General features: G+C 34.0%; 1 protein-coding gene across 1 annotated transcript in view; it reads right to left on the bottom strand.

Annotated features, from left to right (window-relative positions):
* The window catches only part of LOC136033504 (neither inactivation nor afterpotential protein C-like), a 60,001-nt gene extending 38,017 nt beyond the window's left edge, over positions 1-21,984 (bottom strand). The window contains exon 1 of the mRNA XM_065714250.1: positions 21,693-21,984. Within this exon, the coding sequence (XP_065570322.1) occupies positions 21,693-21,984 (292 nt within the window). The remainder of the gene's footprint in view (positions 1-21,692) is intronic.
* Positions 21,985-22,733: the final 749 nt, after the last annotated feature.

Below are 22,733 nucleotides of genomic sequence, written 5' to 3'. Positions count from 1 at the left end.
TTCTTACATGAAACTTTTATGAGAGTGAGGGAATCCTTTGAAATATACTGTAACGCCCTGATTAAGGTTAACCCAAGCCAAAGTAATTAAGCCATTTGGATATTTCAATTATTTTGGTGGGCTGGTGGATAAATGAATTCCCTTTAATCTATGCCTGAAAATTATTAGTTTAAATTTGCACCGATCTTTATTCGTAAGTTACGTGGATTTTGCTTCTACAAATCAAATTCTTAATATAAAAGGCTATACAGGTGATAGCATCAATTTTTTGACTTAAACAATGAATGTTTATGGTTCCTGAAACAAATGGATGGTATGACAGAACCTGCAGCCAAGCCATAGCTGCATTGGAAATTAACTGTAGAAGGAAGAAGGCTAAATTGGGTGATTTTAAAGTTTGTATTGTAAATTTTAAATTTTTTTGTATGACTGATGAGTTTCTAGTTAGTCTATCTTATTTACATCCATTTATCTTAATAGGAAGGTTTTAGGGCTTTTGTCCCCGATAACCTGAAAAGTGTATTTTTTGTTTTCCAATTAAATTAATATTATTTCCTTTTTTTAACTCTGTTTCATCCCCCTTCTACTTACTTGTAACCTTCCGCTTTTCCTTTTTACTTAATTTCTGGGGATTTCTCGCCAACTGGCTAATTAGATTAAAATAGAAACTGCGTTATTAGATTGAGTCTTCCTAGATCAAAATGTATTAGTAAAGTAATTGATATGGGCAAAATTTGACTAAGTTAAAAGGGAAGCTAAATTAATAAGCACCAGATGATGCAGGGCATTGTATCCTATCCTGAGAGGGTTATTATTGTTCAGTTCTCAAAAGTTGTGTCTAAATGTAGTTTATTTTGCCTGTTTAAAATAAATTGGTTTCAGTTTGTTTCGTGATTCTGATTTGAAAGGAAGTAAGCTTGTTCTGTCTATTTAAGTCTCCTTTTCTACTAGCTCTGATAGATTCTTGAGAGTTGGTTGAAGCTGTAATGGGAAAGGGTCCTGTATTGTTTGAGATGTCCTTCCCAAACTTAAATAAGAGTTTTAGAAGAGAATTTTCTAGCTTGAAAACCTCGCTTTTCTAGTGGTACCTTGGCCCATACAGTCCTGCACAAACACACCACGGGAATTGGTCTTGTTGGATTCTAACGGCTATCAGACATTCATAAGGGCAGAGCTAGTAGAATTCGTGGTGCCTTAAAGCTAATAATGGCACCGTGGCATCTTGCAGCCAACTGTAGCCAACCAATTGGTTCAAAATCTTTCCTGACGGGCATTTAGAGTTCAACTAATACCTTAAGCCCTTGCTTAGGTGCATTTATTGTGGCCCTTTTGATAATCTACATCGACATAGTATGTTCGATTTAGTCTCAAATCTCTATCAACAATTCATGAAAGCTTCACATTAATACACTTTTACGCTCAATGATCATAAAAGTAAACCTACTAGTAATTCAAGTTATAATTTTTTTTAGCAGGAGTTGAATTAATAGTAAACGTACTAGATTTATTAGGAGTCACATGCACATAATTTCTATGTCATAGTTCAACATCCCTCTTTACATTCTTGAACTTTTCAACTTAATACCCTTAGTCGTTCGTCTAATATTGATGAAATAGTCTTTTGACAATCTACACGCACACAGGGAGTATATTCTTTTGACTTGGTCAAATATTACTGAAAAGATTCTCTTAATTTTTTGACTCAACACTCTTCACCATAGTGGTATTAGTAGTCGTAGCAATAATAACAGCGGAAATATAGTCGCAATAGTAGTGGCATTGTGCACAATGGGCTCCCCTCAACATAATTCAGTATCCACCTTAATAAAAACTGAAAGCTGTTTGAAATCTTCACTTATAAATCTAGAAAGTATCAACTTAAGGTTCCAAGTCAATGCTGATCTACCGTTTGAGTAGCCCACAAGAAAATAGTATATTTTGATTTAGTAAAAATCCTCAAACCATGCTTTGAATTCTTCTTCTTCATACCCTTAGTCCCCAATAAAAGTAATGGTTTTACTAATGGTCTGATTTTAGCAGCAATATCCAAATATTGTCTTTTTCTTAACTTATATCCTCAGCTTTCCCTAAAAATTTAGAAAATAAATCCTAATCAATACCTTGTAAATTACCGTTATGTTCTTTTGAGAACCTGAATGCTAAAAGTTGATTTTTATTTAGCTCAAAAGTTTTTTCTTCATACTCTTTGCCTTACTAGCATTAAAATTAGCTATTGTAACAGCAATAGTAGTAGTATTAATAATAATAGTGGTAGTAGCAATAGTAGTGGCAGTGGTAGCAGTTAAAATAGTAGTGGTACCATATCAATATTTCGTTATTCACAACAAGCAAGGCAGCCTGTTGTTCATATAAATGTTGAATCATATCTTAGGTATTGTTATTGCGCTGCCTAAAATAAGATAGTTCATACAGAAGAAAAAATCATATAAATGCAAGATGTTAGATTAACTACTTTTTAAATTCTCGTATATGCATGCATATTAGTGTTCATACAAAAGAAGACTTTATAATTCAAAATATACAATAAAGTATATTTCAAAGGCATTGTATATCTAATCATACAGAGTTTCATTTTGGAAAAAGGAATTTCAAATACAACATGTGCATTAAACTATTTTCTTTGACTTCTGGTTCATTTAAGTACATGATAGTTTTTACTGTATAAAAATATTATACCTGCAAGATATTAGCAAAGACATTTTTCCTATAGTTCCACCATATACCATGCAAATGATTCCATAGAGGCAAAATACCCTATAATTACAAACTCTAACGTAAATTTTTTAAGAATCTTCATTTTTCCAGGCATAAGAAGTTTCATAAAAAGGCAACTTATCCGTGAAAGACGATAAGAACATACTACAGATCTTTTTTTTGTGGACGAAAATTACTTTATCATTTATCATTCGAGAGTGATTACATGTTTTCTTGTTTGTAATTAATATTAAAATATGTATTAAAATGCCCAGTTTTTTTCTTGTATTATAGGCAGCAAAAATGCACTGCCTAAGTAAATAGTGAAGCTAGCACAATGTACTTTTGTTCCTTTTTACCAAGGCATATCATATGGAAAAAGTTACCAGAGAAACTTTGAAGGGTGCTCCTTTCACTGGAAATAAAAAGTTCTAGTTTTCCTTTTTAAGAGACAAAGAGTGATTGAACGACAACAAGCCCTCTTCCTACCTCTTTTTTCCCCAAAAGACAACCAATCAAAATTTGGGGATGTTAAAGATGAACTTATGGTGACTGATGAGGGAGCTGATCTGCCAAATAAAATGCAATTTGTACACGCTACTGCTACAGCTAGTGCCTATGCTACTATTAATATTACCACTCTTAAAACAATTACTGCCATCACATCTTTAAATGTTGATAAGAATGCTTCTAAGGATAAGGATATTAAGGTGCTTACTTGAGGGAATGTTGAAGGAGAAGTTGGAAACAAAACACAACATGTCCACACAAGTCTTCAATAACACCTCTCAGTAATATTTTAGGAACGGCAGAGAGTAAAGTTTGAACTTTCAGTGCATGATTAGGGTGAATTTCAAGTGACGAAAAAACATTATAGCTTATGCATGCTATAAATGCTGGTATAGCTACGGCTGCTGCTATTTGTTCTATTCTTGTGTCTACTACTATGGCCACTACTTAAGACTGCGAATAACGAAGTGAAAATCCCAAAATTCTATTACAACTTCTACTAAGGCTAAGGAGCAAAGGAGTTAAATTTAGGAAATCTTGCAGGATAATTTTAATCATAATCAAAAAACGCTAAGTTCTAACAAGTTTCCAAAAGGGTCTATCAGTAATATCTTAGGAACTTCTTAGAGTATAAAAATCTAACTTTCCAGGTATGAAGAGGACTAATATTGCTAATAAGGTTACTACTACTATGAATTCTAAAGCTAAGGATACTAGTTGGAGAATTTTAGGATCCGTCAAAAAAAGGTTAAAACTGAATCAAAATAAATATTTGCTTTTGCTCTGTCGAAAAAAAAAGAAGCAATATTCCAAGAGCTACTTGGGGAATTAAGTTGAAAATTCTCAGGTTTTGTTGATTGGTGATGTTCACAAAATAAAGAATTTAGAATTTTTTGAGTCACTAAAAGGCTTTAGCTGAGGATCACTTACAGAAAGACCATTTCTAATAATTTTTTCCTTATAGCTGCAAGCATTTCCACCTTAGAAGGAATGAGAGATAAGAATTGTTTGCGTTTTGCCAAGTCCACCAATTCTTGTTTCCATATTAAGAACTTTTTCCAAAAATGTCTAAATCTGCAATATAACCCAATTTCCCAGCTTAGCCCTTTTGAAAAGAGGAAAGTTCTAGAGGAGAAACCTGTTTACCCACCTTAGGGAGTTCTAAATCACTCGCTGATCCATGCTGTTTTCAAGAAGCTCCCAAAACTTACATTGCTTTGTTTAAGATAATATCAGTAATTCGTAGCATGTCCACGCTGCAAAAATGAACTCTTTCGTCTCTTTGACTTTTTTGATTTGTGATGCTTATTTGAACAAAATGATTTAAGTTTTGATTTTGATTAAGTGTTTTAATTGTGCCGCGTTTTGATTTAAACGAGAATGGAAATTTTTTTCTTTGTTTAGCTTGGGTATGTTTTGTCGTAAATTCTTCTAGAGTATTTTTTTATCTCCCCATCTTTATTTGCAATTCCTTTTACGAAGCCAATTTAAGTTTTCAGACACATAATTTTTTGTCACTATATTTTAATAATTTGTTGAAACTTAGACTGACTATTCTTATGTTTAACTGTTCCTTATTTACTTCATCTTACAATTTTTATTGCTGACTTGGTTGCTTCTAGTTTTGTTTTTTTTCTTGAATTTACGAAGTGAATTCAGGGCACTTAGACCTACTGACATTCTTTCGAAAATATCTATTATTTATGCTAGGCTCTGTGTGAAAACAGCTACTAATTCTACTAATACGACGATAATGATTTTACTGATGCCATTGAAATGATTGAAAATACTTTATTTTTCTTTCGGTTTTCAAAATGGTTTATCAGCAATTTCCATGCAACAGCATTAGGTAAAAACATTCAGAGATTGCCAAAGGGGAACGGGTATGCTAAGTTGAAAAAAGGTACTTTCTAAACACTACTGCTACCACTTTTATTCCCATTATTATTGCTACTACTCTTGAGGCTGATCGTATAGACAACACACTTTGAGGGTATGAATAGGCAGATTTTCTACAACCAAAAACTATGGCAAAAAAACCAAATAAAAACATATAGAGATCTCGTAAACCAAGCAATTTGTACATTGCAAGTTATTAGGACCCTTTTACATTGTATGTATTCACTGTTTATCCTTCTATTTTCCCAAAGAAAGAATACCAAACGAAGGTAGGTTGTTTTGAAATTGCTTCTTGTGTGTTCAAATGCATTTAAACCTCCACAATTTTCAAAATGAATTGGTTTGCCTTTACTAGGACGTCAGTTGCTCTGTATAGTGCTCCTAGAAAAATCTATAACTTTACCTCATGATTTTCTTTATATTTATTCAACTTAAGTGATTGTCAACCATTAATAGTCGCAATATCTTAGCTACGAGAAGGATGGACAAATATATCTCAAATTAATTTAGTGGCACATTCATCACAAATCACTGCAGGTAATATTGAAAGACTCTTATATGGCAAAATTTATTTTTTAGACCCCTATATAGCTTTTGAAGAAAACCTCGCACATCCTTTAAATTAAGGGATTTCTGATAACCTAATTAATCTCTCGGAAAAAATATTGTGAGACACCAATAACCATGCCAAAAGTTACATAGAAGTGTGAAAAGTAAAAGATTTTGAACATCAACGTATTGTATCTCTTAGACAACAGCTTCTAAACGCAAAGCTTATTTTTATAGTGCAAGATGGTGTCGATTAAAGACTGTTATCCCCTCTTGTATATAATGAATATGTCTTGTAATAACTATAAATGCTGAACATAGTCATCTGTCAAAAGAAGTGTTTGTAAGACAACATAGCCAAAATGTTATCAATTTAAGAAATACTGATCATTGTTAGAACTTTTACCTCCGCAATCTTTATTTACCTGGAATTACAGGATAGGCTGTAAAGCTGAGATATACCAAAAATTTATATTCGAGGATATAATCAATGATATTGACAAAATAGAGATGTTTGGAAAGGTAGCAGCATATTTATATATGATTGAAGTTATAAAACGTGAGTACATCTCTGAGGTTATTCCATACAATAGATTTTAGTTCGAAAGCCTTTCTCTAGGGCTGTTGGTAGTGTTAGTGTCGTTAGTGTCTAGCTTCCCTTGTTTTTATATCCTTACCAGGAATTTTAGCTCCTGGACCTTCCACCAGGTGTGTTCATGACACTAATACCTTTTACAGGTAGTTTCTAATAGATCCAAACAGATTTTTTTTTCTACTAGGTGCAAACACATATGAGAATGCGGTCTATTCCCTAAAATGATGGTTTCCGAAATATTTAAGCCGATGATAAGAGTTTCTCAGATAATTTAAACATGTAAACATTTTCAAAATTGAAATTTCATCTACACCCTTCTCACAAAAGTGATATCCTAGTAAATATTTTATTAAAATAATTTACCCGACCATTTTTCTAAGAACAAAACAGTTCCTAGATGGAGATTTTAAACCTCCTGGTTAGAAAACACTTACGTTTTCTTATATTTCATTTAACCATGGAAAATCATTGTCTTAGAATCATTTGACAGAGACAGTTCAAAATTAAAAGTCGAATTGAAACTGTACTTGAAGAAGGGGATATTTCTTATGAAATGGAGCCTTGTGATTAACCCTCTTCTGAAAAAAGAGTGCTTGAATTCATTTGCTGACACAACATTAGGCAATTTGTCTAAGACTACCCCTACAACTACCGACTATAAGTACTTTACCCTATGACACAGAGCACAAATTTACTAATTGAAAAATTGAAAAATCTGGATTTAGTTGGAACTTTAAAAGGTTTGACCCAGCCTAAGGCGATTCATTTACTGTTACAACTACCCCTACGACTGCCAAGAAAGCTTTAGGTGACTCATCGTACTAACCTACAATAAACCACTAATTTACCAATGAATTCCAAGGTTTGTTAGACTATCATAGTTACGACACTGGGGAGACCCTACTCTTCAATATTGATTTTGAAGACATTTCCCAACATTTACGACTAAAATATTTCACGAGTTGAAAGTGAACTAATGACTATAGAATCACTGACCCACTTTTAGAAGCTTCATGCGTACCGAAAACAAGCCACTTACTTAACAAGAAGTTCAAGTGATTTTTAAGATATTATTTCAAAATTAAATTTTACAAATCTTTAATTTTAATTCTAAGAGCTCCGACTCCATTATCGATTTACATTTTAACTAGGACTTGGAATGGTTTAAATGAGATAACCTGGCGAGTGACCTTTTAATATTGAGGGATATGCTACTATGAAGTAGCCTTCAGCTTTGAATGAATCGGGGCTAAAATTACCATTTTCACTACTTTGTCACAATTTTGAGGGATGAAAAGACATTAAAGACTGGAAGACTAAAAACCCTACTGTTGGAGTTGGTGTAATTTATTTGATACTAAAAAAAAGAATTGTGTCCCTTTCGCGCTCCGGGTAATGTAAATGTAAAATATTATTTCTTTTAATCATATGCTAATAACAGTGAATATGGGTATTTTTTTTTTAGTAAGACATAGTACACTCATTCCACTTGTAAAATGTGATTCTATACTTTAGGTTTTTTTGCGTTTATTCTCTACCCCAAAAACATACGAGGAGGGGTTAAAGAAAAATTTCAAATGTTTTTCGTCCCAATGATTACAGGTAGTAAAAATCTTATCAAAAGATAAAGTAACATTAGAATTTAAACATTTTTCATATAGGATCGGTATGGAATTTAAAATTCTCTTGGATTTTGAGTCTGTAATTGTTATTTTTACTAGCCGAATCTGGCGGCTTTTGACTGAAAAACTATTGAGGACTGAAGAACTATTGAAAAGCGTTCTTTATGGGATCAAAACCATATTACGGGAGATTTTAGAGAAATGGCATAGTGTGTGAAATTTCTTCCTAAGTGGTGGGTAAGTTTTTCATACCTATTGGCCTTGAATATTCTTTGATATTGCTATATTTCTACAGAAATCATTATAAAGTCTCGCTTTTGCTTTTTCACTCAAAGAGAAATTTCTGACGTGGAATTGACACTCACAGTTTGCTCAAAATTCAATTGGGAGAATCTGAATAAAATAATGCTAAAAACAATGCAGGCTAGTGAAATCAAGTTAATAACAGATAAAGAAATAGAACTTCTTATATTAAGGGCTATTTATGGGGGTTTAATTTTCCACAATGATAGAAACGTAAAATTTGACCCCAAAAATGAAAAAAAATCAAATTGTGAGATCTATAGATATATCTAGATAAAAATGTTATTTAAGCAAGATCTATGTCATTATTTTGAATGCCCATGTCGAAACAAAGTTTTTAGATCCCTTGGAATAACCTATTTTTAATACCGGGGGAATGTGTGGGGAATAATCATTGGAACTTCAGAAAACCCTTTCTGTTATAAAGATTTCTCCAGCCACGTTCCAGGTAAATGTCCAATTGGACGATTTATCCCCTTTTAATAAAAGACATGTAAAAAAAAAAAAAAAAATAGACATCCTCTGAAAAACGAGTTTCATCCTTGAACTTAAAAAAGACTGTTTTGGATCAAGAAGTTTTAAATGGTTTCTCAACCATGATTTTAGAGTAGAGACATTTCACAGGGTTGTTTGCACTATAAAAGCTTTATATATTAAACCTTGAATTGAAAATTTTACAGAAAGACAACCAAATACAACTCAAAAGAAAAGAGATTTTTTTACAGTTTTTAACAACACTCTTAGGCATAGCAGTTGAAAAAGATAGATAAAAAAATGATATGACATTTCACAGATTTAATTCAATTATAGATATGGGATGAAAAAAGCTCTAAATTTCCTATAATACACAAAAATATCTGAAAAAATGGCCTTGAATTTTCGGAAAAAGACAAGCCCTCTTTAGACAAACTATTGCCACATGAGCGGTATATCTTTCAATTTCAAAAGAAATTATGGACTCATTTTTGGTACCATTTAGGTAAATTCAAAACACTCAGTTTAAAAATTAAAAACTAAATTAAAAAAAAAGCCGAAATCCAATTTTTCTACAATAAAACATAAAAAACAAAATTCAAACTGTTGAACTAAAAACAACACTAAAAAAGTTGCTTCAATCGAATAGAAGAGAGGGAATTTAGTTTTGGATATCCAAGGGATAGTCTTGATACCCTACCAAAATTTCCGTAGAAAAGTCAAAAACTGGTTAATTTTGTAGTCGTCCGAGCAGATTTTTCTTTTGGCTAGTCACAGAATCAAAATATAAGTTAAGTTCCAAGTTTGAGAACTTCAATATACGGCGGAGCTAAAAAGATATTAGATCCTCAACTATATTTTGTGGCACTATTTATTTAAGAAATTCTGTTTCTTATCCATTTTACATGATCTAAAAATTGTATCTTCATTGGAGGAAAAATACAATTTCATTAAATGGTCCCTGGAAAGCGCACTCATAATAATTTTCATATATGAAAGAATTCCCACTTCATCTGCTATGTTTTTTCTATGGAAAATGTATCGTTTATTGTAAGAACCAAGGTCATTTTTCCATATATTATTCTGAAGGATAAAAAATATAGATTTTTCTTACCCGTGATAATTGGCTTAAATTGTTATGATGGTTACACCTCGTTCTTTGTCTTTCTCGTTCAAATGATTGGCCAAAGATAGAGTTGTTACAAAGTTTAAAAAGATAGTTATTTGTTTTGAAATTGTCTGGACTATTTTTCAATCAAATGTTCATTATGAAGGTGAATCTATAAAGGTTGCTCAAAGCGGACCACCCTATTAGTTCGGTCTACTCCAAAATCAAGGCTGAGAATCCTTTTCAAATTTATTTGATTTAGAGTAATGTTATGTCACAGTTTTAGGAGGCGACATGTTTTTCAAAAGATGTTTAAGGCATTTTTTCTTGTTTGACACGTCTTAGATTATATGAAAATGAGTCCTTGAATCCAATTTTTTTCTTGGAAACTTGGTTTGGTTAATCTTCACAATAGAAAGGGTTCTATGAGGCCCCACTAACTTCACAGAATACCTATTTTCCCATTATACTCAATGGTATTAAAACCAGTATATTCTGAGGAGTTTTCTGTCTGGGCGTTCGAAAAATTTATATACATTGTGCATAAAGAGCATTTGCATCAAAAGAGAACCCAAAAGTTGGACTTTCTTAGTCTTTGGGGTTGTATTTTATGTTTATATCATTGTAGAAAACTAATAGCCCTTTCTACGAAAATGTATATTTTCTGATGATATATTTCAAATAAAAAAAAAAAAAAAAAAATTATATATTTTGCTATGTTGCATAATTTGTAGAACTATCTCATATGCCATGGAGGAAATGTATAGGTAGCAGTTTGGTTGAAATTTATACAGATCAAGAATTGTGCTACGAAATTCCATTAATATATCTGCTGAAATTAGCAAATTAGAAGTAAGATACAGTTATGTATAATCGCTCAAATTTTTATAGTTATTTTTTGTCCAAACTCTGTCTGATATTTTTGTCCAAACTATGTCATCAGATATTTACTTTTGTAGTGAATCGGTGTAAAATACATACTTCGAAGGAAAGATTTTTTCCTTAAATCTTTGAACACCATCTAAATACAAATGGGGAAAAATGTCTTTGCGGGTAAGCATCGACAGTTCTTCTTCTGAAGCGAATTTTTGCCTTAGTATTGGAAAATAAAATCCTCCTCTTCTTTGCGTCTCCACTACACCTTCTTAGGATTTCGAAAAAAATTGAACGGATTAAAAATGTACACTATACCTTCTATTGCTATCATCTCTTTACGAGACATTTATTTTCATAAAATATTTCACTGGTTTTCGTAAGGAGAGTAAAGTCAGGTTTGGCTTTGAATTATTGAAAACAATACAATACATGCTTATATCATACGAAAAATTGTATCTAAGGCTTGCTTCATAGGGTGGAATTAATCAAACTGTTTTCTATTTCTATAAAACTTGCCGCAATATGGCTGTCATCTCTTACTGAACGCCTTTTAATGGTTTTCAGGTTATTTTCTAAAAGTCCTTCGTACATCCGAAACATTTTACTCTCTAAATCTATATCAGCCTTTGTAATTATCATTTCTTTGGTTTTTCGATTTTTTTTTTGTTTTTGGAGACTTCTCCGTCTTCTAGAAGTTCTCTTAGGCCCTCAATAGAGAAAAAGGGTTTAATATTTACTGAGAATTTAATTAATTTTCTATTTTGTTTCATTATTACATGATCAAAAGCTGCCAGCTAATGCAGCCCTAACTATTCTATTGTTTGTTCTATCACAGACACAAAATTTCCGACGATTTTATAATTCCTAGATTCCCTTATGAAAAATATCTAACATATAATGTTACTTTTGATAATAATTCCGCAACTGGTAAGCCTTTTGGTGGACAACATTTTCAATTTTTTGCTAACCTCTCCTCGCTAGATTTTTGGTTATACAATCAGCGCAAAAAATTTAGCCCAATTTTTACAGGACGTCAATGTACTAAAGGTTCAGCGTTGAGAAAAATGCCGGTATTCTATTTTCAATATATTATAAAAAGGTACAATATTCTACTGTTAAATTGCTCAGAACGCGTATTGGGCATAGTTTCTGTCATTAGAATCCTTAAAAGCACACGAATTCCAACAATAGGGATTCTAGCCTCCAGAAAATAGTAACTTTCATTCTAATAACCCATACTTCTTCGTAATATTTGTAGGAAACTGTAGGTAAAAACATCTCTTCTAACCCCTCTGCGTTTAGATCTAAAAGCTTCTTTTAGTGGCAAAATCTTTCAAAACTTTGTTTCCAACCACCAAAATATCCCACTTGAAACTTTCACTATCTTGGTTAAACCTTTGAGTAGTAATGCCTCAATATATTTAAACGCTGTACTAACCCTGCTTTTAAACGCAGCCCTACCCAGCTTTTAAACGCAGCCATACCCCGCCATTCCATGACAGTCAGAAGGTGTTTTTTACGTCATAACGAATGTTTTCTAAGAAACTCAGGTGCAAGTTACGTAATTGGGAGTATTTTCTGAGAAATGCAGGTGCTATACTAAAAAACCTAAGGGGCATAGAAAAGCCTTGAAAGTCCCCACCAAATCCTGTTTTATCTTATTTCCACGAGGAAAAACCTAAGCATGGCAGGAAGAAGCTTCAGGGGTCCACACCAAATCAGGATTTCTTTGGTTTCTTTAATTCTTAGAAAAAAACTTCAGGGGGCTTATTTACCCAAGGATCGTTAGAATTGTTACGTAATAGTTTCCTTTTAAGATACTTTCAGGATTTCTTTAGCCTAATAATTCTTTGAATGTTTTTTAAAAGCCTTCAGCTCCCCAATTCAGATTTCCCTTTAAAGGCCTTCAAGGGTCAACACTTCAAGTAGAGATATGGTCATAACATAATCTCCGCCATTTTCTATGAGCAGAACAGTTAGAGAGACTATTAATTTTACGGAACAATGGATTTGCGCTATTTTTCAGAAGAAAAGAGTCATCCACTACTATTCTAACGGTAAACTGAGTAATTTTATGTGTCTCCTGGGAGTTTGAAAATGAGTATTAGAACGAAATCTTCATCAGCCTTACATAAAATTTTGAATGTGACACAGCTCAACTTTCAAAAACTATCATTTTATATGTTCCTCCCATTCTATTTCTATACTCTTCCCAAACCAATAATATGTGCATGCTTAAATTTAAGCTCTTATAACTCTCTATGCTAGTAAACATCTAAAACACCATCCCTCCTGCTATTGCAAAATTTTCACAATGATAGAATAGCCTTTTTTGTCGCAAAACTTATTGAGAGTGCTCTCAAGCAAGTTGGTAAACAAGACAGAAGTTGGGTTGAACCGTTGATGTAAAAATCCTATTTTCTACCGAAAGGCTGCTGATAAATTTGAGGGGAGTATCCGGTTGACTACTAAATTAATGCATTCAGGCAGTTCAAAAATAATTACCATAGGTATTAAACATACTGTTAAATAATTATTGAAAATACTAACAATTAAAGCAGATCTTTTCACCTGGAAAATATCAGCCTAAACATTTACATAAATCTATTTTATTTACGCATAAAGTGAAGGTGCGGATAATATTATTTCATTATACAAAAAAGCAAACAAATATGAACAATAATATTGAATTATTTAAGAGCCTCGCTTACCCCTAATCGAACTTTGGAGTGCACTGATTCAGTAGCCTTTCCTCTTGCATATTCTATATTACATATTTCTCGTAAAATTCAAGCTTAGCTACTTTTTGATATCTTAAAAAAGAGAGTTAGGAAAATGAGACGGGCTTATACATATTTGCCCTGAGAAGGTATTTTGAGGTGCGTACCAAACCTGTTTTGTAATACATTAAATAAACAAGCTTGAAATTCTGTATTTCGAATGGGGCCTGAATTTCAAATTCTAGGTCAGGAATTGAAAGCACAAAAATTCCTAGACGAGTGAACAATGGCATATTTTTAAAGCCTTGCTTCTACTCTCATGAAAACTACTTTCTTATAAAGTAGATAATTTAAGTTGGAGATGGGGGGGGGGGTTCTAAAAATGATAAAGAAGAGGGTTACATTTAAATATTAAATTGAAACGATGTTTTATAAAACATTTATCATTATGTTAATGCAAGAATAAGGGCAGAAAATTTAATTGAGTAAAAAACATACATATGTAGATCAAATTCTTCACTTTCTTTACAAAACTTGTTTTTTTTTATCTTCGAGGTGTATGAAAACAATAGATTTCTAGAATCGAAATAGAAGGGTTGGGGGTGCGAAAGGGGTGAGTTATGCTTTTCAATATAGAAGATGTAGCTTCTTAAAATATAAAAAATTTAAATTATTTTTAAGGAAATTTGGAACAATTTAACCCTTCGAAGAAGGGCAAAGCCCTGCAATGCAACCACTTTGCAAAACGAAGCTATGGGCCCTTTCATGGTCAACCAACAAAACAGAGAGAATTCTGCCCTCTCAATACCTACAGTCATTGTCTATGCCGGCCCTTCTAGGCTCTCCGTGTAAGGTGATGATGCTTCCCTTTCGGCCTCCAAGCCCTGGGCTAGTAAAGCTGTAGGGCCTTCTTTGCCTCGCCAGACCCATAGCAAAGATGTTGAGTTTCTTATGGTCTTAAACCAAGATGGAGCTCTTGATCTTAATGTAAGTAAAATTCTTAGGTATTTATAAGGGCTGAGAATCTAATTTATTTTCTTATTCAAAATAGTACTTTTGTACTAGAATAATCTGCAAAGCAAGAACCTTAGATAGTAGGACAATGAGAAAGCCCTAGTTTAGTGCCACTGAGTATGGGGATGTACAAAAAAAAAACAGATAATTTTTGATTAGGGTCGTGATAGGGAAAAAAGAGGTTTGAAATCAAAAGAAGCAAGCCTTTTGAATAGTATGATGGTGAAAATTCTGTAGGAGAAAATTGTACGCAAATCTGAATAATCTTGATGCAGGAAATCAGTATTGGAAAAGAAGTTAGATTTCAATAAAAAAAACCTTTTGATAAGTATTGTGATAAGAAGTTGGAATTTCGGAGGTGCGCAAATCTAAATGACTTAAGCGTAGGAGTTTAATACGGGAGAAAAGCAGTTAGAAAACATTAAAGGTAGACTTTAAAATTTGAAGGTGATGATAAAATGACATCGGAATGTGCGTAATTCTGAATAAAGTAGCCTTTCTTTGAAAAAATAGTTTCTTTTACCCTTAAGGGGCGTGAAAACTACTCAAAAATCCAACAAATTAACTTGAAGAGCAGATATTGATATGATAAAATGATATGATATTTTGACAATGATAAAGAAAGGGCATGAGGGCAAAGAAGAATGATTAAAATTTTAGTGGTGACAAGTTGAAAATAAGATGTATTTTTACTTCACGAATTTGGTTTTTATTTCTATTTAAGGGATATTCGGACCAATGCCTCCATCTCCAAAGAAGGCAACGACGAGTGTAGATTTTGTCCCTTATGCGGAACGTTCGAGACTAGTGTTCACCATGTAAGGTGTGAAGGTCAGTTCTTCAATGGCTCCGCAACAAAACAAGGAGAATGCAACCCATTCAGCCCTCCGACACAAGAAGACGCTCGCTATTCATGCTGCCAGTCCTAATAAAAGAATCGTTTCTTTGGGGGAATTTTTACCATAGTTCAATACTAAAAACAAAATTTTTATTTGAGATAAATTGCTCAATCTGATTATACATCGATGCAATCCTTAAAAAGTAACGCACTATGTTCAGGCTAATAAAGGGCACCCCTCAATAGTTTTTGAGGACGACCTCATCCCTAAGAGGAATAGCTAAAATAAGAAATTTTTTCAGCTAAATAAAGGGAAAATAGCTAGGATCTTACTACTTCTAAAAAAATATCATTATAGTGTTGAAAGCTAAGCATTTTACTGTTAAAAGAGGATATGAGGATCCTAATCCTTCGATTAGTATTCTTTCAACATGATATACATTCTTTTACAGCTTAAAATCATAACTACTTCAAGGAATAAGAATAGTCACTTTTTTCAGGCTACACCTGAAAAAAAATTTCAGGCCACTGCATGGATCGAGAATGTGATAATATAAGATATCAAACAGTTCGTGGTAACGAACTGTAGTAAGGAGCGACCCGGCTCAATAGTAACCAAAACTCTAAAAAATTGAACTTTGATATCAATAGCTACATCAAAAGAATCGCATTTTAATGCTGATTTTAAATATATATGTTTCATCAAGTTTAGTTATACCCATCAAAAGTTACGAGCCTGAGAAAATTTGCCTTATTTAGGAAAATAGGGGGAAACACCCCCTAAAAGTAATAGGATCTTAACGAAAATGACACCATGAGATTCAGCGTATCAGAGAATCCTCCTGTAGAAGTTTCAAGCTTCTACCTACAAAAATGTGGAATTTTGTAATTTTTGCCAGAAGACAAATCACGGGTGCGTGTTTATTTGTTTGTTTTTGTTTTTTTTTTCCCCAGGGGTCATCGTATCGACCAATTGGTCCTAGAATGTCGCAAGAGGGCTAATTCTAACGGAAATGAAAAGTTCTGGTGCCCTTTTCAAGTGACCAAAAAAATTGGAGGGCATCTAGGCCCCCTCCCACGCTCATTTTTTTCCCAAAGTCAACGGATCAAAATTTTGAGATAGCCATTTTGTTCAGCATAGTCGAAAACCATAATAACTATGTCTTTGGGGATGACTTACTCCCCCACAGTCCCTGGGGGAGGGGCTGCAAGTTACAAACTTTGACCAGTGTTTACATATAGTAATGGTTATTGGGAAGTGTACAGACGTTTTTAGGGGGATTTATTTTGTTTGGGGGTGGGGCTGGGGGGGGGCTATGTTGGAGGATCTTTCCTTGGAGGAATCTGTCATGGAGGAAGAAAAATTTAATGACAAGGGCGCAGGATTCTCTAGCATTACTATAAGAAAACAATGAAAAACAAACATGAAAACATTTTTTCAAATGAAAGGAAGAAGTAACATTGAACCTTAAAAGGAACAGAGATTATTACGCATATGAGGGGTTCTAAAAATACTTTAGCATAAAGAGCGAGGTATTTAGGAGGAGATAAATACCTTGCTCTTTATGCTAAAGTATTTTTAGTAATTTCAACTATTTATTCTACGGCCTTTCTGATTCAGGGGTCATTCTTAAAGAATTGGGACAAAACTTAAGATTTAGTGTAAAGAGCGAGGTATTAACGAGGGTACAAACCCCCTCGTATACATAATAAAAATATAGGGTTATGAAAGTTTGTTACGTAAGTTAATTCTTAAGTTACGTATATTTTTTACTAATAAAAACGTTCATTAAAAATTAAAAGTTCTAGTTGCCTTCTTAAGTAACCGAAAAATTGGAGGGCAACTAGGCCTCCCTCTCCACCCCTTATTTCTCAAAATCGTCTGATCAAAACTAAGAGAAAGCCATTTAGCCAAAAAAAAGAATTAATATACAAATTTCATTTTAATACTTTATGTGCGGAGAGCCAAAACCAAACATGCATTAATTCAAAAACGTTCAGAAATTAAATAAAAAAAACTAATTTTTTTAGCTGAAAGTAAGGAGCGACATTAAAACTTAAAACGAACAGAAATTACTCCGTATATGAAATGAGTTGTCCCCTCCACAATCCCTCGCTCTTTACGCTAAAGTTTGACTCTTTGCCACAATTCTACATTTTAAAAAAATTAAAGGCTTTAGCGTAAAGAGCAAGGGATTGTGGAGGGGACAACTCATTTCATATACGGAGTAATTTCTGTCCGTTTTAAGTTTTAATGTCGCTCCTTACTTTCAGCTAAAAAAATTAGTTTTTTTTTATTTAATTTTTTTTTTAAAAAAGATCACTATCACAAGCCCTCAAAGGGCCAAATTCAGACTTCGGAGTCGATTAACAAAGCAAACAACGCAAAAAACACTAATAATGATGAATGATCAAATTATGAGTAAAAAAATAAAATAAAAAATCCGTAAAATTAAACTTGAACAAATACATGTCAGAAAAAAAGGGAAGGGGACAAAAATATCTAATAATACAGAAAAGAACAAGAAATAAACCTATATATCTATAAATTAAAAGGGACACTAAAAAAAGTCCATAAACTCACAAAAAAAGGAACGAAGCATAAAACACACGAAAAACACATATGATTAAAAGGGAAACTAAACCAAAACAGCGGGGGCAAGCAAATTAGTGCAACGACCTAAAGCACCTCACATCAAAAAAAGGGAGGGGGAGAAACTAGTCGGCTATTTTATTTATTTTTTCTGCGATGAAGAAGACAAAGGTTTTTTCATATCTGAAAGTAACGCAGCGAATGGGGAACAAAAATGGGATAGGCTCAGAAACAGCTCGAGGCTGTCGTAATCTGGATGGTGAGTGACATTTGGTGAAAATACTTGCCGTCCGAGGGTTCGTTATTGCATTTTTTGAAAAACGGAGGAACAGCGACAACCTCCTTCGCTCAAGGGTTTCCAAACTAGCTTTTTTTTAGGAGCAGAGAGTAAGGCACCTTGCCTTCTTTGAAAATTATTCGAAAGGCTCTTTTTTGGATTGACTCAATTTTGTCTGATTCTTCACGGGAGATGCCAGGGTGCCAAACTGGACAAGCATATTCAAGATTCGGGCGGACAAAAGACGTGTGCAACCTTAAGGAGTGAGAAGGGGGGACGATATATTTATTTAGGAGCTTAAGGAGGGCGATAGACGCATTAGCTTTATGAATGATATCTTTAACGTGGATATTCCACTTTAAATTTGAAGAAATTGTGACTCCAAGTAATTTAACCGAGGACACATAAATTTCAGGAGGGATAGGATTAAGAAAACAGGGCGAGCATTTGTCGAAACAAATCGGCATTATCATGGACTTAGTGGGGTTTACTGTCACATCTAGGTCCAAAGCCTCACTTCCAATTTTATTGAGGATACTGGTAGGGTCGCTTATTAAATTTCTTAAGCAACTTTCAATAATCGTTAGGTCATCAACAAATTTCCAACGGTGAGTAATTTCCTTCGCGAGGCTGATAATCATGACTGAAAAAAGGAGGGGGCCTAGGAGAGTTCCTTGGGCTACGCCATTGTAGATAGGGAGAGGAATGAAACACTGTTTCCAAATCGTTGGAATTCGCCCAGACTTAGTAATTTCGTTAAAATGGACAGAAAAGGGCTTAGAAAAGAAGTCACCAAAGGCTCTAATAAGAGAAAGCGGGATATCCAAAGGACAAATACTTGTCTTTCTTAGTTTAACAATTCTTTTGTCAATTTAAGACGTGGAAACAGTCAGGAAAAAGGGGGATGGGGCTCCTGTTCATAATTTGAGTGGCAATGCTGGAAGGCTCTGAATAATGGAAGCAAGAAAGTTATTTAGACTATTTGTAGTAACATCAGGGGGCTCTGGTAAGTTGAAATTAAGCAGGTCAAGACTCCTGCCAAATAGCTTTTTAACCTGGGAATACCAGTTTTTTGGCTTATTAGTGAACAATTCTTCAATCCTATTTTTGTAGTAGGATCGTGCCAATTTACGAATTTCTCTTTTGATTGATTTTCTTAGTATATTGGCTTTATCGAGTTTACCATTTTTAAGCTTCAATTTGGTTCTAATTAGTGTTTTTATTGTTTGATTAATAAAGGGTTTATCACTTGAGCACCTTCCAAACCTTTTTTCTGGGAAACAAATTTGATATTTATCAATTAGCTTTTATAAAACGTGGCTGTTTTCTCATCAAGGTTTTGTAAACTATAAATGTCGGACCAATCTTCAGAACTTAGCCACATACCGAAAGAAAGAAGACAAGAAATTTGGAAAGTGGCGGTAAGTGCTATAAGCTATTGAGAAAATATGTTTAACATTTGAGGAGGGGGAAAAAAGAACGGAAAGATGATGACTCCCACCTAATGGGGGCAAAGTTGAGGGAGGGCTGTAAAAACTGTACATATTAGTTAAAATAACATCAAGAGAGGTATTACCCCAAGTCTTTGGTGTTTTAACAATTTGCTTTACTTTAAGTGAAGCACAAAAAGAATCCATTTTAAGGTGTTGGCATCGCCAACTAAAATAGGCAAGCATTGGGGTACTTAGAAATAATAAAATCAGCACTTGCCTTTAATTGTTGGATAAAATTACGTTTTGACTCGATATTTTGATGTGGGGAGTAATAGAAAACAGCTATTGCAATAATACTAAATGGATGAGGGAGTACTTTTGGTGTAACAGTTAGCCAGAGGATTTCATCATACTCGGATAAGTTAGGGACTTGAATATCCTTTGGGTAAAGGTGACTCTTAGTAAAAAACAAAACTCCGCCACCTTTTTCCCGAGTGGGTGGTCTGAAAGACGGAGTTTAATAGACTCTGAATAATTTCTCAGGCGTAGGGAAACCTGGGTCATGGTATTGAACTTCAGTAACAGCTATAATATTTATCAAATTTGATTCTGAAACCACCTCGAGTTCAGTAAGCTTTTCAAAATGAAGACTTTCAGCATTAGTAACTAAAAGCTTAGGAAAAACAAACCGATTGGGGAATCGCGACAGGTTTTTTTTTGATGGGTTTGAGAATTTCCTGGGCAGGGTTTTAACTTAATTGTATTATACTTTGGGGAAGAAGGGTAAGAGAATTATTTGATTTGGGGATTTGGATGTGGGGGGACGGGCAAGGATATGGACGAAGCACGAGGACTGATTATATGACAATTGTTGAATGCAAAAAGTCTCAGACCTGAGTCACGTTTACAGGGTAGGCACGAGGGATAAAACGAATGGGCTGGGGGTGGGGTTTCGCAAGGTACTTGGTGGGAATAGTGATTCATGTCGTCAAGAAATTGCTGGTTTTGGTCAGAGTAGGGAGGGTATGGGGCAGCATACTGTAAGTGGGAAGGAAATAGGACTTCTGTATATGGAGAGGGGGAGTAGATAACAAGGGGTAAGGGGGGAGGAGTATGTAATCGGGAAGGGTTTATTAATTGTTGATCTGAGAATGCAGGGGGATAAGAATGGAATTTGAGAGGAACCTGACCAAGGGGAGGAGGGGGTCGTTAGTGCCTTCGAAGCTGCCCTAAAAAAGGTTGGGTTTCAAACCTACCCCCCGCGTCTGATGATACATGAGCATAATTACACAACTTAAAATACTTGGTAAATTTACACGATATAAAATGCTTAGTAAATTTAGCAGGATTAAGGTGGCTTCTGGGCAGCCCAATTTTGTGGAGCCTACTACGACCTTTAATGGGCGATTCAATATGAGCTTTTGTACAGCAAAAGCACCTTCCACTTGAGAACTTTTTACAAATATCAACATGGGTATATTTACACAGATTATTTCTACAACAGCTAAAAACATAAAATTTACAAATGTCTAAATATTTATAATTACTAGAAATACATGTACTATCCAAGAAGTTAAAGCACACATTAGGCTTATTACGCGTAAAATAATTAAGCTCATTTTTGGAATATTTGAATGCATTGTGTAAGAATTTCCGCTCTTCAGTTCAACTGCATTATCACTTTTCAAAGATGTGTCGTTAACACTGTATTTCAACAATAAATTATCTTCGGTTGAAGCCAGGTCAGTATGACTAGGTTGCGTAACCTTTTTAATCCCTTGAGAAAATTCTGACGAAGGAAGCACTCTAGCACTTGCTTGATGAACCGAAGAGTTTTGGTATTGAATATTTTTGGAAGTATCAACTAAATGAGTAATTCTGGGCGGTGAAGGGAAATTTAATAAGTATGTATGTTTTTGTATTTATATAAGTATGTTTGGTAAAGTATGTATAGCTTCAACAATTGCGAGCTGAAAACCGACTTTTAACAATTTGATTTCTTTGTATTTGAAGAGATCACTATTCTGGCGCTCGTAAAGATCAAACAAGCTATCATAAAGAAATTCGAGGTTAATAATCCGCTTCTTGAAATTGACGATTTCTGCATCTTTTTTTGGGCAATCTTCACAGGTATGGGGCACAAACAAACTAGCCTTTTTGCATTACACGTCAATTCATCTTTACTGGAGCAAGAAATTTGTGGGGTAATTTGGGGTTGATGGTAGGTGGTAATTTTTGCAGAATCAATCGATCCAGGGGAACTATTTTTATCATTTTTCGGAACAAGAGGTATGAATGGGGAATTAACAATACTAATTGGAACGATCACTTCCAGTTGATTATCGGTGGAATTAGTTGAATTTTCTTCAATAGAAATAAGGTGGGACTTTTTGATCTCGGGTGGTTGGATCACTTCAGGTTGGTTATCGTTGGTAATAATCTCGTCATTTACGACCATTGTTGATCGGCAATGTACGCAAAACCTTTTAGGGTTTTTTAGACGACTACTTTTTGTGGTGCCAGCACAAGCTGGGTGCAACCATGCATTGCACTTAGAACACTGGAATGACCCAGTTCCACATTTTCTGTGGCAATCATTACAAGGATGGGACATTCTAGGCTAGGAGCAAAAACGAGACACAGACCATGAATTAAAAAATATATCTTCAAGTGAATCCTGGTTGCCTAAGCCAGGATTAGCATTGGTACTTGCTAGAGAAAATTTCAACAAGGGTGATCTCGCGTCTTCACTTAAAGATCACAGGTGTCATTTATTAAAAAAGAGACGTCTTGAAAGTTCAAGATCTAAACGAATACTGGCAAATTTCTGTGGAAGCAGAGTTAAGCAGGCACCGACGATGGATACCTTCTTTCTAAGTTTTTAAATCTCTTTTGAACAATATATTAACTGAATCGTAAAGGAGAGGGCACCTCTCCAAATTTGTGTTTTAATTTCTGACTCTTAAATTATTAGTTCGTAGGGAGGGGTCTATTGCTGATAAGGATCAGTTTGAAGGGTAGGCTATGTATGAAATAAAAAAACCTATAAGTTATGAAGTGGTCTCAACATATCCAGAATCGCACATTAAAAGTTAATGTATGGAATAATTTCTGGCTATTACGCCTTTAAGTGGTAGCATGGTCTTTCTAGCTGTGAACACTTACTCTCAAGTAATTCAGACTAATATATTCTTTTATCCGGGTCCA

Source organism: Artemia franciscana, chromosome 12 (assembly GCF_032884065.1).
Source record: "Artemia franciscana chromosome 12, ASM3288406v1, whole genome shotgun sequence".
Classification (NCBI taxonomy): domain Eukaryota; kingdom Metazoa; phylum Arthropoda; class Branchiopoda; order Anostraca; family Artemiidae; genus Artemia; species Artemia franciscana.
This window is presented reverse-complemented; position numbering and strand designations above follow the sequence as displayed.